Source organism: Bubalus bubalis, chromosome 3 (genome assembly GCF_019923935.1).
Source record: "Bubalus bubalis isolate 160015118507 breed Murrah chromosome 3, NDDB_SH_1, whole genome shotgun sequence".
NCBI lineage: Eukaryota > Metazoa > Chordata > Mammalia > Artiodactyla > Bovidae > Bubalus > Bubalus bubalis.
The window spans coordinates 90,330,575-90,348,747 of record NC_059159.1 but is presented as its reverse complement, the minus strand read 5'-3'; the positions used below and the strand labels follow the sequence as shown (position 1 = coordinate 90,348,747).

The following is an 18,173-nucleotide window of genomic DNA, read 5'->3' as shown; positions in this document are numbered from 1 at the left end:
TGGGAAGCTGGGGCTGAGTGCATATCTTCTCTCCTGTACATACCTCAAAGGAATCACGGTGTGCAAGAGAGCTATTTACAACTTACTTTATGTATAATCAGCAGAAACAAAAGATATGACAACAAGCATAAAGGCCTCTCTCTCCTCTCAGGAGAAGTCAACAAGGGAGGGCCAGTGGGCATTCACTTCAGTGTCAAAAGGGCTTCCAGAAAACACATTTTCTGTGGGGTAGGGAGGAAATATGGCAGGCTTCCTATACACACACACACACACACACACACACACACGATCTTATGTTTACTGAGATCACACATAAAGACTGTTAGAGACCAGACTTCTGAAAAGAAGACAGAAAAAGGCTCCACATCGCAACTATCATTCAAACTACTTGAAGCTTGTTAAGCAACTATATTCCAATAAAACTTAATTTAAAAAAAACACTTGAAGCTGAATGGGCGTAGCAGGTGGGTGCAGAAGGTGGAAACGAAGAAAGAATAAGGCACAGAAGTGATAACTTGGGAAAAGAAACATGTTACCAAGAAAAGGGCTTATAGAGTCTGGGGTGCTTCTTGCAAAACCAGGGCCCATTTGAACTTTAATTTTATTTTTAAACATTAAACATTCAGGTAGGCATTTGCCTGATAGGCACTATAAAAAGTCAGAGCCTAAATAAACTAACTTCCATGCCAGCTCAAGTCTCTCTGGTGAAGCTGGCCGTAAGCCCAGAGCAGTGCTGAACTGTATGTGTTCTGGTGGCTTCGGTCTAGCAATGAAGGAATGAGGCAAAGGAGATGAACCCAAGGAGAACTTGGAAAAGAATGGAAAGACAGAATTGGTTTTAAAAAACAGAGGGACAGACGACAGTCGGGTAAGAGGACGCAGGAATATGGGCGGGTACAAGCTCCGTTACATTCCAAGTCAGAGAAAAGCAGTAACAGCCTCATGTCAGTGGTTAGATGACGCCAAGCAACAAGAAGAAAAATTACCCAGATAACACAAAGAATTCAGACAGACCATTCTGTGAAATGGATTTGACAGTAAGCTAGCCAGGAGTTGCTTGTGAGAAAGAGCAGATAAAGAAATAAATTAATTACCCCACACTGTAAAGACGGGGATGCATGTTAAACACAGTGCTGCAAATAAGAGAGGAATGAATGAAAAATAAGGAGAGCTAAGTTGCTGGATGTGCAGATAATGTCTATCTTCATCTCTCAGGCAATGATTTAATGAAGGAAAACATTCCAGCACTAAGCCTTCCCAACCATGGAACCCAAGGCTAAGACTCAGAAGGGCCAAGTATACAGCATCTAAAGCTTAAGAATGAAAAACGTCACTTCATGATGAGAAAGGAACTGCTGAGTCAAAACAGCATTTATCCAGCTGCCAATACAGAATGGTCAGAAATATGCTGGTGCTTACAGAGACCTTAGATGATGCAGGATGTTATCCGTAGGAAGGTGAGAAGGACGAGCAAAAGAATTGAGCAGGGGGGAGGACAGTCCTCTCCAAGTCATCCAGGACAGTGAGCTACAGGATCAGGATGAGAGGAGAGAAAGCAGAAGAGGGTTAAGGTTCTGCTACTCACCAGGCTGACAGACACAGAAGATGACTGGGGATGGGGGCGGGGGACCGGAGGAGACCGCATCCTCCCAGGAGCCAGGACCTGCCTAAGTGAGATTCAGTCTCGCTCTGCCTCGGGAGCTGGTCCTCTGGGGGTAAGCTAGGGCCCTGGGCTCTGTGATGGAAGCAACCGCTGCAGGTACGATTACAGGGGATTTTCACAGCCGCAAACAACAACAAAAATACCCTGGTTTTTTCTACTGTGAAATGTGGGATAAGAGATAAAAATCTCTCTTCCCTGGTGACACCCTGAGGAGCCTGATGGACCATGAATAATGCTAAAATTACACAGGATCTTTCTAACAGAGCCTCAGAGGGCTTTACACAAAATATTTATTAATTCCCCCATCAGACAAGTAAGGGGTGGGAAGGAAATTTCCACCACACTCTTTTTACTATATTTTTAAACAAGAAAACTGAGGCCTGTCACTGTGCTCTCCCCTCATTTGATAAGTTGAATAGAGTTGAAATGAAGACAAAGTTCTCTATACTACCACGCTCGTGTTTCACTGGAAAAGCCCTCTATCGTTTAATAGAGTTCATCCTTGTTTTACATGGGTTTTAGCACTAAAGAAAATGAAAAGGAAGTTTTTGCACCTTTGCCATGGGTGGACTTCAGATTCAAAAAAGAAAAGTGCCTAATTCGACTATATTCAGCTGGTTTGTAATCATTCTTGTCATTCCAGTTTACTGGAAATGGAACACCCCAAATTGTTGCTCATGGGCATATACATCACCATGTGTGATGACTGATGTTGTCAAAGTTCACATATACGTATGTATATATATGCCCATGTAAACTGTCTGTCCTCAAGGCTCAATGCCAACTATCCTACAGCCAGGTAATATGCAGAGAGCACTGGCTTTGGAGTAAAACTTCTGTTTTAACCCCAGCTGTGGTATCTTCTGAAGTTGGTCAGTTAGTTCCCAATATAGAGCTTAGTTGGCTACATCTGTAAAATGGAAATAATTCTGTTTACTGTGGTGGGTCGGTAAGGCTGAAGAAGACACAGGTGAAACATCTAAGCAGACGGTAGGTACACAGCATAGGTAAAGATACTTCCCTGGATACCCTGTTCTTCCCCACCCCAGCACACCATTCCCATCTGGGCTGAGAAGTTTGAGACAGGGACAGAAGGAATTTGGGGCATGAAAGCAAACCCCAAGTGTCAAAGGAATAATACAAGCAATTAGGGAAACTGAAAATTATACCTATTCAATTAGTCTCAATTAGGGGCCGGCTCCATCAACTTGTAGACAGCTTCCTAGAATGCTGTGCTGACAAAGACTATGAAGATGTGTCTGGGCCCTGAGAGACTGACTGCCCAAGTCTCCACTGGGGGAAGGAGAGAGAAGAGACGCATTTTACTCTCTGCCACTCCTGCCTCAGCCAAGACCTTTACAATGAAAGGATGAGGCAATTTTCTGAGTTCACTTTCATGCTACTGGCTTGACCTATGAATTAAAAATGAGTTTCCGATATACACTGCTATATATAAAATAAACAAGGACCTACTGTATAGCAGATGGAACTATATTCAATATCTTGTAATCATCTATAATGGAAAGAAGGTGAAAAAGAATATATATATGTGTGTGTACATGTGTGTAGCTGGATCACTTTACCGAGTACCGGAAAAACTGTAAATCAACTATACATCAATACAAAATAAAAGATAAAAAGTAGATTTTCCAGGGAACTCAGGTAAACGAAGTCTGAAGAAGCCCTACAGTTTTGGAAAAACCCAAAACAGCAAACTGACAGATAACAGCCTAAGTCAGTGGTTCAAGGTATATTCTCAGCCTGGGAATGTTACTAGTATTACCAGGTAATTTATCTGAAATATATTTGAAGTCTCATCTGAGACCTGGGGCTTCCCTGATAGTTCAGCTGGTAAAGAATCCGCCTGCAATGCAGGAGACCTGGGTTCAATCCCTGGGTTGGGAAGATCCCTGGAGAAGGGCAAGAATTCTCCAGAGTTTTGGCCTGGAGAATTCTATGGACTGTATAGTCCATGGGGTCACACAGAGTTGGACATGACTGAGTGACTTCCACTGAGACCTACTATGACAGACGCCATGCGAGGTGGAGTCGGGCCGGTTGGTTTTATGAGCCCTCCAGGTGATGCTGATGAGCACAAAAGTTAGAGAACCACTGGCCTAAAAAAATGTGAAAATCAAAAAAGAACTGGTAAAGCAAAAGTCTTCTTAAGAAAAAAAAAAACAACAAAAAACAAAGCAAGAAGTAAGAACAAAGAAGCAAACATCAGGGCATAAGGTTTGGGATCTTGGAGAGTCATGGGGAACACGTGTATACCTGTGGCGGATTCATGTTGATATATGGCAAAACCAATACAATATTGTAAAGTTAAAAAAAAAATAAAAATAAAATTGTAAAAAATGGGGAAAAAAAAAAGAAAAATAAATAAATAAAGAGAGACAAAGCCCAAATGAGCAAGCCACTTCAGCAGCAGTGTTATGGGCAACTCCATGGATGCTGCAAACATGAGAAGGAAATAACTTGGGGACAGACATTAGCTTTAGCATTTAAACTAGAAATCACATTAAAAGGACCCTTGTCACCTGGAACTCAACCACTGGGTTTGCACCACTCTGCCTGTCTCTCTGGTTTTTCACAGCAATCAAGACCACTACTGAACTTAACTCTCTAATGAGGGCACAGAGACAACTTTCAACTCATGATCACCAAGAATTTCTTTTTTTTTTGACAGGGTGGCATTTTTTAGGAAAGAGTTCACTTGGGAAGAAAACAAGTGCATTTCACTTGATCTTCATTCAGGGACAGCACAAAATGAGACAAATCAATGGATTTTTTTTCCCCTCCCTAAATTTCACAACACTCAAGAGAAGCAGATGACTGGAAAAGGTATACATGAGAAAACGGAAAGGGGAGTTTAAGGAATGAAACATGATAGAAAAATGTGCCACATGCCAGAGAGTGAAAGAGAAAATGTTACACCTACCCCTCCCCAAAATTCAACATCCCATGTTACTTCTTGAACCACATACATTAAGCCTATTATGATTTAAAAAAAAAAAAAAAAGTGTAAGTTGCCATACAATGAGCACTTAAACTAGATTTAATGCACAGTGGTTGTCCAAAGAAGCAGACTGCTGTGGACTAGGCTCTTGCCCCATGTGACATGGGTTAGACTTCTTATGGAGGGTGAGCCTGAAGGCAGACCACAAATTCGGCCAGTGGAATTCTGGGGTGCAGAAACCAGGAGAGCTGGCAGGGAGCCTTCACCATGACGCTGAAGCCTACAGTTTAGCACGCCCAAGATCAATGAAGGAACATGCTTCTCCTTGCACGCAAAGCTTGAACACAGGTAACGTTAAGAGAAGAAAGGAAACGGGAAGGCAGATTCGCCCCTGCTGCTCCCTACAGGAAAACCTTGCCCAACTCAAGCGTAAGTCATACCGTGCACCGCAATCACCCCTCGGAACCTGCTGAGGACCTCAAACTAAAAAGAGAAAATGCACAAAAGGATACAAGGCTGATTTCTGTGGAAGACCCAGGCTCCTCCTACCTACCCGACCAGCTTCCCAGCCCTAGATCAACTGGGGTGAGGTCAAGGGAAGGTGAAAAGCTGTACACAGTACTCTGGACCAAACAGGTGAAAAGTGAGCCTCAACTTCCCCCACCAATGGCACCTCGCTGTTACTGAGGGTCTCAGGAAGTGGTGAGAAGATACGGTAAGACAGACTTCCTTACATTGCCCTTGAGGATCATATAAGGTATTTTTTCAAACTGAAATCCTTTACTCCTGAAATCTAAAAGAGGTTTAGTAGACAATAGAACACTTTATAAATGATAAAACACATAGTTTTCCATTTTGTGTGCTTTCGATGTTCACAGCTTCAAATAAGGAGAGTTATTTATGTCAATAACTTACCATAATAAACGCTATTACCATGCCATTTTCTCTCTACTTGCTTTCCTTTCAGATGTCATGCTCTCCCCTGGTTTCATCTGCCACCTGTATGAGAACAATGCTCCCCAATCCCTATTCCTTAACACTCACGTGAATTTTAGTCCTGCACTTTCAAGCTCCCACTTGAAATTTCCAAGTGTTTAGTTAACACCTCGAGATAAACAAGGATATGGGTTCACTGCCTACCCTTCTTTACTACACCTCTACCCTGACTTTGTTGGCTTTTTTTTTCTTGCATTAGTATCACCAGAATCCCATTAACAAAGAGTGAGAACTATAGATGATGATGAAAAGCCTTCTCCTTATTTCCAAAACCCAGTAAATTCTGAAGGCCTATTTTCCCACTCCCATCCCCTCAGCTGTCCTCCCACACACCTTCCAGATCATCTCTCTCCATCTAGACCATTTCTAACAAGAGCATGCTCAGACCTTTGCCGTAACCCTTAAGTGATTGATAATGCATTTCACACTCATCAACCAGAGCTATGTACCACCCCTCCAACTGTCAAACCTATTCTAGATGTTCCCCACAAACTACCAATTACAAAGTTCCTTCCAGGCCCTCTACAGCCTAGCTCCGCCCTGCCCTTCCAGCTTCATCTCTCCTCCTCGTTCATGACAAATACTTAAGTGAAGTGAAGTCGCTCAGTCGTGTCCAACTCTTTGTGACCCCATGGACTGTAGCATACCAGGCTCCTCCGTCCATGGAATTTTCCAGGCAAGGGTACTAGAGTGGGGTGCCATTTCCTACTCCAGAGGATCTTCCCAACCCAGGGATCAAACCCAGGTCCTCCCACACTGCAGGCAGACACTTTACCAGGGAAGCCTTAAATCCTTAAGAGACAGTCTAATCATAATTAGACTTAATGTCTCCTGCGTATGCTCTAGCTTTCCTAATTTGACATAGCTCTCATACCGCTTTTTTCTGGAATACCCTCCCCTGCACTAAACTTTTTTTTTAATTATTGTGGGGTTTTTTTGACTGCACTAGCTCTTCCTCACTGTGAGCTGGCCTTCTCCAGTTGCGGCAGGGGGATACTCTCTAGCTATGGTGTACACGCAGCTCAAGTTGTATGCTTTGTCTTTTTTGTGAAGCAGACTCTGTAGCACGCTGGCTCAACAGTTGTGGTTTAGTTGTCCTGAGGCATTTGGGATCTTCCCTGGCCTGGGATCAAACCCATGTCCCCTGCACTGCAAGGCAGATTCTTAACCACTGGACCGCCAGGGAAACTTTGCACTAAACTTCTGAACATCTCTATTTCTGGAGGCCATTTCTTCCATTAAGTTTCCTGATACCCACAGGTAGAAGACATCTCCCTCGCCAGCATTCTACCACCCTCATGGCAGTCAGCACCACACAACTGCAGACTTTAAAAACACTACATGTTTTTCCTCCTGAAGGGCAAGAACTTACTGGCTTCTCCTTAGTTTTCTCTCAATCAGCTTTTCACACAGCAGATACTCAACCAATGCATGCAAAATAAATTAATAAATAAATCTCTTAAAATTCACAGTGGCACCAGTGACCCAATGTTACAGAGTGATTTTTAACCATATCATTATTCCACCCAATCCTCAACAAATACCCTTAGGGCATTTAGGGGCCAGTAATTCCTATTTTATAAAAATTCAAGATGCAAGGAGGTTTCTATTTATGCACAGAGCAGTCTTCTGAGTGTAATTTAGCCTGTAAAGGTTCAGTAACTAATTCAATGTCACCCTGTTGATCTGTGGTATATTTCTGCTGAAATGATACTTCTTTTGCTAACTTTCCTTCTGACTTACTTAAGGCTACCTCGAGAACCTGACTCTATCAAAGCAGTCTTCTATAGATGAGAAAACGCACAGTATCTCCTCTAAAATGTAAGTTTTAGAGATACTATTCTCTGCCCAACAAGTTGTTAACAAATATATATTGGCACATATATCTTATTTTAAAATTTACTAAGCTTTACAAGTAGTGAAAGTATGAAAACCTCCTATAATAAGCTTTGCAAAGAGGTATTGATTACCATACACCTGGAAAGAAAGTAATCAACCCATTATACTACCCTCAGATAAGAAGACATTTCTAAGATGCAATGAGAACAGCGTATAGACAACTGGGGATAGATTTCCAGCCCCCATCAGTTTCTCCTTTGTTTCAAGCCAGGAGCAGGCAACTACAGCCTCTGAGCCAAATGCTAGACTGCTGCCCACTTCTATATTAATAAATAAAGTTTTATTGAAACACAGCTGTACCTATTCCTTTATACACATATATATTCTACCGCTGTTTGTGGCTACAAAGACAGAATTGAATAGTTATTACAGAAACCCATGGCTTCTAAACTATTTACCATCTGGGCCTTTAGAAGAGGTTTGCCAACTACTGTTTTAAAATATACAAAATTGTACCCCTTTTCCCAGGAACATCACTTTCAAGAAATCCCCTTTAGTAAGTAAGAATACAAGTACACAGAAGAATGTCCATATTGAGGCACCACTCTTTGTAAATTAAATGAACTGGCAGCAACCTCAATGTCCACAAACCAAGAACTCATTAAGCATATTATGGTACAATGATACACTAAGACTCCATTAAAAATTATGATGGATAGCTTTACTTACAGACATGGAAAGATATCTATGCCATGCCTGAGTTTAAAAAAAGTCATGTATCCATAATCCTTTTATGTAATGAGCATCTATCCATACACCTGTATGTATACATAAATGAGAAAGGATGACTAAAGAAGATGTTAATAAAATGGTTCCTTGGTGGCAGCCATTCTGGAAGTGTTTACTCTCTTTGTAGTCTTCTTAATGAGATCTTCACAATGAAGATTGCACCCTTTATAAAAGCTGTTAAAAAAAAAACTTTAAAACTTAAAAATCAAAGTCAGCATGCTATGCTTAGGTTCTGCGTTATATAAAAAGCACAAGGTTTTTCAGAAAATAAAGGCGGGGAGTTTGTATTTTCTTTTTGGTTAGGGTAGGGCTTCTGGGTTGGTTGTTACTGTTTCTAATCTGCCTTTTTCTTAAAGACAGAAAGGCTCTTCGGCTCACCAGTAGCCTGCATATCTATGAAGCTGCATCCCCAGCGTGACACCCTCCTCTGTGGATTGGAAAAGTCCCTTACCAAAGCATACACGGGTGAGGAGGAAGAAGAGCGGTTAAAAGAACAGCCCCTCCATGGAAATGTATTAATTCAATCAGCGTCTTGCTTCTGGGTTACCATAAAAAGGTTCATAAAGTACCCAAAAGCCACGCAAGATTTTAGAATTATGCTGCTCAATGACTGATTCTCAGTGAAGAGTAAGAAAGGGGAGATTTTTCCTCTACTCTCATTTTCTTCAGCCAAACTAAGCTTTAGCAAGATTGGCATAAGTATTTTTTTAAGTGGTTAACTGAAAAGGCTAAGTGTATACATGACACAATTATTAAGAACTCAGTACCACCACCGATACAGAGATGCTAACTAAACACTGCATAAGGCTTGCAAATTAACATCAGGAACTACAAAAGAAGAAATTGCTAATAGCCAACAGTGCCATCCTCCTCTCTGTGCCGGACACTTTACAGGCATCGATTCTAACCCTCATTTTAGTAATGAAGTAACTGAGCTTCCAAAGTCACATAAAGAAGAGACAAATTCAAGTGCAAACACATATGGCTAGAAAACCTAGTCTCTGCCACCCATGCTGATAAAAAAGAAATTTAATTTTCTAATGAAGGACTGTACAACACCCCAATATAAATTTAGCAGATGAAAAACCTTGAAATTCCTGGTCTACAAAGATATTACAAAATTACCATGTTGACTAATTTTTATAAGCAATTTACTTAAAATAGTATGTTTTTCAACATTTCTGAGTTAAATCTACCCATATTCTCCATCCTTACATTTACTTGTATATGCACATGACGTGTATATCTTTTATAGATATGCTATACATTACACAGAGCACAGCTTTTTAATATTGTCAAACTGGAATCTGTATACATTGGTAGACACAGGCTCCCGTTAAACATAAAGTGGTGACTTATTCTTTTGTGACTCTTCCCACAATAAAATTACTTCATCACTTTGGATTGAATAAAATCTGTGCCCTGAAAATTAACATGTGAAGAGCTGTACAATGATATAGCTATTTTTTTTTTACGCTAGTATTTACCCCACACTATTTTTCTCTTATGTTCTCTTTTCAAATTAGGGAGAGATTAGCCTTCCTGTGAATTCCCCACAATTGCACCATGGTAAACGAACCCTTTAACTCCCAGACTACTTGGGTTTGCTATGCCTCCTTTTTAGAGGGTGTGGAGGCATTAGACTCTAGTTTTTCCAAGCAAGTATTCCACAGATCAAAGATAGAACTCGGAGGCTGGACCCTTTTCTTCTAGAACAGGTCTAATTTTTATCAGTTCTGAAAGTTGGTTTCCTTGCAAAATTTAATCTGAAAGGAAAAGCAAAAATTGGTGGGTTCAACAACCATCTTCTATTTTTTGTAATATCTGACTCATGTTATAGATGGATGAAGAATGTAAGGAACAAAGCAAAGATTCTGGGGGTCAAACTTGCTGGATACAGAGTTGAGACCTTTACTTCCTCATCTGTAAAATGAAAATAACTGTACCTGCCCTGAACGCTTTTTAAGAGTTGAATAACATCAAGTGAGTACCACCCTTAGCACACTGTGTGAGCTAGGACGTACTTATGAAATGATGGTTTTTAATCCATCTTTTACTCTTAGCAATAGGTGAAAGTGAACACTAAACCAAATATTTATTTTAGATCTAAAGATACAGTACATTCAAACAAGTGTTGGCTAAAAGAAATGAAATGTCAGGCAAACTAACAATGCTAATCAAAGACCATCTATGACAATATTAATGCACTACACATAACACAATTACTTTTGATAAAAACATAATCCAGGATTAAAAGACAGTAAGAGCAGCACATTCTGCTCAACAAATAGTTCCCAAGCCCTTAACTACACTTAAGGCAAAGTGCAAGACTGTAAATGAAGATAAAATACTGCCCCAATATACATATAGGTGCCTTGCTATACTCTTTCGTTTAGTTCTACCAAAAGGTGTAAATGCTATTTGCTTTAGTGTGACCCTGATTCCATGAATACAAGTGCACATTCACAAAGCCAGGGACAGAGACCAGGGTACCTGTATAATGGAACTTCCAGCTCTATTACCAAGTGCTAACCATAATGAGTGGGCTTCCAAAGTGGCTCAGCAGTCAAGAATCTGCCTGCCAATGCACAAGACACAGGTTCGATCCCTGGGTTGGGAAGATCCCCTAGAGAAGGAAATGGTAACCCACTCTATATTCTTGCCTGGGAAATTCCATCAACAGAGAAGCCTGGCAGGTTATAGACCACTGGGTCACAAAAGAGTCATACACGACTTAGCGACTAAACAACAACGATAATAAAGCAAGCACCTTTGATTCAAGGGAGTGATTAGAACTGACGATACACAGGTAAATAGAATGTAACAGAATTTGCCAGCTTAGCTTCTAGTCTTTGGTTATCTATAACTGATATCTCAGAAATAACAGCATCATTCTGACATCCAGGAAGGTCATCCCAGTGAGAATTTTGCAGAGTGGCGAAAACACAAGACTAATGGATGATACAAAGCAATTCTCAAAAAAAAGAAAGAAAGCTGTCTGCCAATACTTAATATCTTCTTTCCTATTGATATTTGGTGAAATTAAAGCATTCAAATTTATCCCTCCTAAAAAAAAAAGAAGCTTTCCAAGGACACTTGCCTCAAGACAAGCTCAAAAAAACAAGATCTACAGAGTTTACTGAACACCTACTATGTGCCTGAACTTCATGGGTGTTGTCTCATTTCATCTTCCTGACAAATTTTCAAGTGTTCTTTCCCCCATTTTAAAACAAGAAAATAAATGTTAGGGATAAAGTGACTCACCCAAGGTCAAAAGATCATAAGTAAGTGGCAACATGAGAATCTGAACCTGGGACCAATCTTTTTAACTCCGCCACAGCTCTCAATCCCCACCTGAGAGTTCTGCAATGTCAAACAATAATGCTGGTACAATGGGGAGAGAAAAATGCTGAAAGAATAAGTATTAATATTTTTAAAAAGTTTGATTTTTAGGGAAAAAATTCTAAATCAACTTTAATTTTCATGTTAAGGAGACGTGATACTGGGGTATTTCCATTCTCTCCCTCTTGGATTTTGAAGGGGCAATTTTAATGAATTGAAAAGGGTTTGGATACAATCACAACATCCTTTTTATAATCAAAAACTGCTTCCATGATCAGGATAACAAATTTTGTTAGAGAATCTAAGCATACGCGACAGACTTTTTTTCCCTCAATTTGGCACTGTTGACAAGTTTTTCTACTTTTTAGGAAAAAGAATTAATTTTGAAACTGGCTAGAAGGGAAAAAGAAATCCAGCACAAAGTTAAGTTTAATATTCCTCTGAAAAGTGCACTTTAAAATTGGAAACTAGAAACAAAAATCATCAAAAGAAAACTTCCATCACTACCACTTGGTTACATTCAGCACTGAAAAGAATTCTTAAAGTGAGTAGTCTCTAGAATGTAAGTGAAAATACCTAATGAGTTCATCTAAAATTTGAAGTGCCAAGTCCACACATCAATCTTGATTTTGCCATAGAGTTGACTGCATGTTGGTTTAAGACCTCCCATAAACAATATGAATGTATCTGTTTATAAATAATAAACCGTCTACGGACAGCACTAATCAGATTAAACTCAGGAGGTCTATCCGGACAAAACCATCATTTTATAGAAATACATAAATCACGTACCCAAAACTCTATAAATATGGCACACAGACACACTCACAATTTACTGTTTTATAGTATACTCTCAACTTAAATTTCTGTTACATAAGATTCTAAAAAATAACATCAGTGGGAATCTATCCTGGCTTAACAACTGTAAAAAGTTTTTCCTTGCATTCATGAGGCAGTTGTTGAAGTGTGCATGTACACACAGGCACACACACATTCACAACTCTATGTATGTCTTATACATCAATTACTACTAAGGAAGAGAAAAATGAGCCATTACAAGAACATGGAATCAAAGCAAGTATTAAGGCTTGCAAGTGAAGAGCAACAGGCGATTCAAACCTAAAATGCAAATTAAGATGATATGTTTATTTAGGTAAGCCCAAGACAATTTGTATTTCTCTTATTCACTGGGAAAAAAATCAGATGCATTAATATTCTATAAAGTCCCAATGCAAAATCGGGAGGCCATTCCATACATTCACATTTTAATCTGTTATAAATTAACCTGAGTCAGGTCAAATCACGAAGCCATCAGACAGCTACATTCAACATGCACAATTACAACCCCAGTCCAATCATACACACCCGGAGTAAACGTAAGCCTCAAACTATTGGAGCAGTGAAGAGCCAGGCTAGTTTTCCCCAGAGAGGGACTGGTGGGGGCAATTGGCAAAATGGATACATCCCAGACAATGGCAGAACCTGAGCCCTGCCCTCCAACCCTAAAGATGCTCACGTGGTTGTACAAAAGTCTGTTTACAAGATCCGCAGCCCAGATGACCTGCATCTTAATTAAACTGCCCTCTTTCCAGAATTCCTGGTTTTAAATCACACTGGAAACGTTTGGCTGCGACTGAACTAGAATGGTTTGGTTTCTCCCTTCTGAATGCCAAAAAGAGGAAAAAAAAAAAAAAAGTGCCATACTTAAGTTTGTTTTGTTTCAAACTCTCAGTCCTTCTGCATTCCCAAACTGTATCCCTCTGACTAGTAAAAACCGTTATTAGAGAGAAAAGGTTTTTTTAAAAAAAAAAAAAAAAAAAAAAAAAAACACCGCCCACACACAGCCCCCAAAGCAGCCCGGGAGAAGGAATGAGGGAGGCTGACTGGTAACATACGGTACCATGAGCTGCAGTGGCCTCGCCGTCAGCGGTGCAAGGGTAACTGATCGCTCCTGGCCTTCCGCGCACAGCGAAGCTCAGCCCAGGGAAGGGGGGAACAGGGACTGGGCGGGGAGGGGGCCCTTGCCGCTCTCAGGCAGTTTATACAAGAAGGCAGCTCAGCTCCTTTCTGGCGCATTCCTCCTCTCTATCTCGCCACCTCTTTGCCTGTGTCCTGTCGTGTTTTCTTCAGCCGGTAATTGTCCGGATGGCAAGACTTTTAAAACAGTCAGTTTAGGAAAAAGCGAAACCCTTCTAAGTGACCATCACAGCAAATCAGCTTCACGCTGGTGGGTAAAATTTTCCAAGGGAAGTGTTCTTCTGATAGTTCCTGAGTCTCTAAGCCCCCCCCCCCCACCCCCCGCCTCCCCCGCCCCCACCCGCCGCCACACACACTCCCCTAGAGGGCTAAATGCACTGTGGCAATAAAACATTCATGCGACTTGGAATTTTAACACAATGCCATTTCCCTAGTTTAACCTGAAAGGAATGCACTAGTCACAACAGACTACATCATCCTGCCATTAAACCCTGCCAAGGAACCGCTTTTTTGGCCCTGCCGGGCCAGCTTTGACGGGAAAGGAGTACACAGACCCACACACTGAGCACAGAAGGGCCACCTCTGCTTCCTCGGCCGGGTCCAGCAACACCCTGCTCTTGAACGTGACCCCTGACCCCTCGCATTGTGACCGGCTTGTGATGCGTGTGTCACTCTGGCACTTCTGCAGAGACACACACGGTGCAGGCCACTGGCGGCTCCCTCTCAACAGGACTTGGGCTGAAGCCAAAAGGTTCTCTCTTATTATTACTGCTACTATGGAAGGGCTCCTGTGGAAGGGGGGCGGGGGGTGAAGGCTATGCCTGGTGCTGGAGAAGGGTCTGTTTCTGGTTTTTCCTTTGTCTTGCGACTTTTTAAAACACAAACTTTGTATTTGCCTTCATAATTAGGTTGTGATTACTGACAAGCTGGTTTGCTTTGGGGACAACTTATCAAAACTGCCAGTTCTTCCTGCATTTAAGTGACATTTCATTTAGACTTACAAAATACAAAAACAGAAATTTTTCTGATTTCTCCAGAGAATTTTAGAGAAAAAACTCAAGTGTTGAACTCTAAATAAAACATCCACACTTAACCATTTCATGTGGTTAAAGTACTACCACCCAAGGAACAAGGAACAAATTAGTTATCTGTTTTTTTAAACTCTAGATGTATTGATTTATTACTTGTGCAGAGCTGTCTGCCTTCCAAGGAACAGAAGCAACAAACTAAGGAACAAGAGAAAATAAATGTACAATGAATGAATACTCAAAAATTACACTGAAAGTTTTTAAATGTTTGAAGTAATTTTGGACTCTGCGGTGATGCCAATTTGGTACTGTATAGCCATTTACAAAAGTATTGATTTTTATTAATTTTGAAAGTTACAAGATATTATAAGTTTGTCCCTCCAACCTCTCTTTTTTCCTCTATCCTCAACTTCTCTCTCACTACTCAAGTATGCCTTCCAGATTTTTCTACTTTTCTATTTTTTTTTCTTTTTCTGATCCTTAACTATTTTCATATGGGGCACTTTCACTTTCAACCTTGCTCTACTTGTCCTCTAATTTGTCCTCTCTACTCTATTCAGAGGCCATTCTAAGAAGCAAGTCCCTCCTGACCCTGACCTTGACCCTGAACTATAGCCAGGTGAACTGTGGTTATCCCTGCAAAAGGTGTTCCAGCCTTAATCTCCTAGAATGAGGTCACATCCCCTTCCTACAGCAAGTAAAGAACATCTTCCTTCAGAGAACACCCTAAAATACAAAATAATGATTGCTATGCAGGCTAACATGCGCACAGAAAATAAAGCCAAATTGTCTCCTTTAGCGTAATTTTTGTCTCCTTAGTAGATGGAATTAGTTTTAAGCCCCAGTTAAAAGACTTTTTTTTCTTCCTTTTCTTTAAACAGACATTATCATGCCTTGAAGAGTCATTCTAATCCCTTCACCTTAGCCAAACCATGCTAATTCTAGCTAGGACAGCAATTAATTTAAAAAAAAAAAAAAAGGAATTGACTTGAGGAACAGGGGGTGGGAAATCAAGCCAACAGAGAGGCAAAGATTATCAAATCCTATGTGAAATATTTCCATTTCAAAATATAAATGCTGAAATCAGACTGTCATTTTAACGTATATAAAATCCAGCAATAAAGATATCTGATTTTTTTAATGATCTGACTTATTACCAAAGTATATTCAAATCCAATTTTTATGTTACTAGTGGGAAGCCTAGTAAAACTGTAGACAGCACTACTTAAAGCAATGAAACTAAAATTACAGAGGATAATTTCTATTTAAATTCAGGCAGATACACTTTTTTGCTCATATCAAATCAATCAACAAGATGATCTCAAAGCATCTTCGACCAGTTATCTAGAGAAAGTAAAGTCTGTGATCATGCACATGCAGCATGTTAAACCTCTCAATTGTGATGCAGTTCCTCTGAAAACCTCGGGAACTTTGAGACACACTGCTAAAAAGAAGAAATAACCCATCCCTTATTTCTAAATAAAAAAACTGTCAACCAATTTTATAACCTTAATACTGCTATGGTACAGTGAGGCACCATAAGGAAGTCATGTTTTTATATGAAACGGTACCAAATTAATGGAATCAGAACACTACCCAACCTGTAAGAAAAGAAAGTTCTATCAGTAAGTTTATTGAATTACACAAAGTTGCACCAATGCAAAAGTTTTGCAGAAATATTTTGGTGTGGGTGTAAGCATATGATCAAGTCTGTGATAACCATCAATAATTTTCTTTACCTTTAACTTAACCAAAGGCTGTGTTAAATGGCATTTGGGAATACAAATTTTAAAGTTTTGTAAGTTACCTTTTAATTTCTAGCAAGCAAAATAGGTGAGATGTTTCTCACCAACCCTTATTAAGATAAGCACAAACAGGCATATGTTAATCTGTTCTCCAGGAGAGTCTACTTGGAGCTATTGGATTTGCTAAGTCATCCACCCCTAGTAGTCCCTGCCAGTGTCCCACCTCACACCCCCTACAGGCAGTCAGACTTTAACCCTCACAGGCAGTCAGACTTTAACCCTGAGTGAGGGCAACCCTCAGAAGCAACAAGATGAGACAAGAAAGGAAGTGTGTAGATGAAATAGTGAGGGAAGGAAAAGAGAGACGCAGAAGGATGAAACCAGACTGAAAGAAACACAAGCAATAGGAAAGAGAAGGAGCAGACAGACAGAGAACAAGGTGGGCAGAAACAAAATGGAAAGGGAGAGCTAAGGGAGGACTGAAGGGAAAAAAGAGATGGCTGGGGAGAGAGGAGGTATAGGAGCCCCATGACACAACAGTGGATCAAGCAGCTGGCCAGAGATGCTAATTCAGCGCTTTAACAAATCAATGCCACTTGAAAAGTACAATGCGAGCCCTCACTGGGTAAGATGTCAGGGGACTGAGAAAATGCATTCTCAAGTATTTCACATTAAGAGGGAATAATGTGTTAATTTATAACTCTTCACCCTATACACTTGGATTATCTATCTGTGTCAGCGATTTGACTTCTTAAATTTATCAAAAAGGCACGCAAAGGGAGGCAGCTCTGACTGCACCACCGGGAGATGGAGGTTTCGGAAGAGCCTGTCCTGGGTAGTCCTGCAGTTCTTTTCCCTTTCCTATTTGGGCTGACATGTTGGGGAGGGGGGCAGGAAGGAGTGAACATCTGAAGGCAAGATCTGAGGAGGAGGGGAACCCCTGGTCCAGTTACTAACAAAACCCAAGGAGAGGCTTTGTGGGCCTGTGGCTGATTGCATTAGGTACCATCCGTCAAAAGTGACACAGAAGAGAAGGAATAACTTGAATCAGCAACCCCGAGCTGCCATCATCAGAATTTACTTTACGGAAACTTACTTAAGTCTCTCAGCACACCCAGCGGAAGAGAAGCTGCTGACAATCAGAGTGTAATTAAACAGTACTTTTGAAATGCCACCAGAGTCCCATAGACAGAGCTTATCAACATAGGAAGGGAAGGGAGGGCTAGTTTATTTTATTTGGTTAGTTTTGAGACAGGGAGGGGAGATGTAAAAGAACTGACATTACATCCCAGCATTTAAGAGCCTAATGTTTCTTTCTTAAGAAAAAAATCTATTTTATTAGACATCAGATTCTTGGAATTGTTTCCTAACTGTTCTTTAATGTAAATTTAACCAACTTTTAATTTAATGATAGCACAGCTCCTAACCTGAGAGAAAGGCTTAATACTTTTTGCTGCCAAATTTAAAGCACTATCAGACTTAAGTCTTCAGAGTGCAGGCACTTTCAAGACACAAAGGCAAACTGTGGAATAAATAGAAGAGAGTAAATTTCAAGAAAGGATTGAATTAAGGTGACAGCCTTAAAGATATGAAGGGGACACGTGATTATTACATAAAAAGGGAAGAAAATGACCAGATTGTAACTGCTCTGAGTTTCACTTTAAGATTGTTTAAATGACACACACACAGCACTGTTTTAAAGTGAGCAGATATTTTTATTTGCTACCAGTACAACTGCAATAGAAACAGATATTCTCTTATTTTCAGGACATTCACATGTAAATGAATGCTGATGAATGGAAATGAGATGCTATACATGATGGGCAACCTGCAAC

At 40.4% G+C, this 18,173-nt stretch overlaps 1 protein-coding gene across 11 annotated transcripts in view; it reads right to left on the bottom strand.

The window, feature by feature from the left end:
* The window catches only part of BNC2 (basonuclin 2), a 479,630-nt gene that overhangs the window by 288,104 nt on the left and 173,353 nt on the right, over positions 1-18,173 (bottom strand). For 2 of the 11 annotated variants that reach the window (XM_044939824.2, XM_044939825.2), the window contains exon 1: positions 13,489-13,862. The exons of the other annotated variants lie outside the window; for them this stretch is intronic. In XM_044939824.2, coding sequence (XP_044795759.1) covers positions 13,489-13,491 — 3 coding nt within the window. In that variant the 5' untranslated portion in view covers positions 13,492-13,862. Of the gene's footprint in view, positions 1-13,488; positions 13,863-18,173 lie in introns of those variants that run through there. 11 annotated transcript variants of the gene reach the window in all.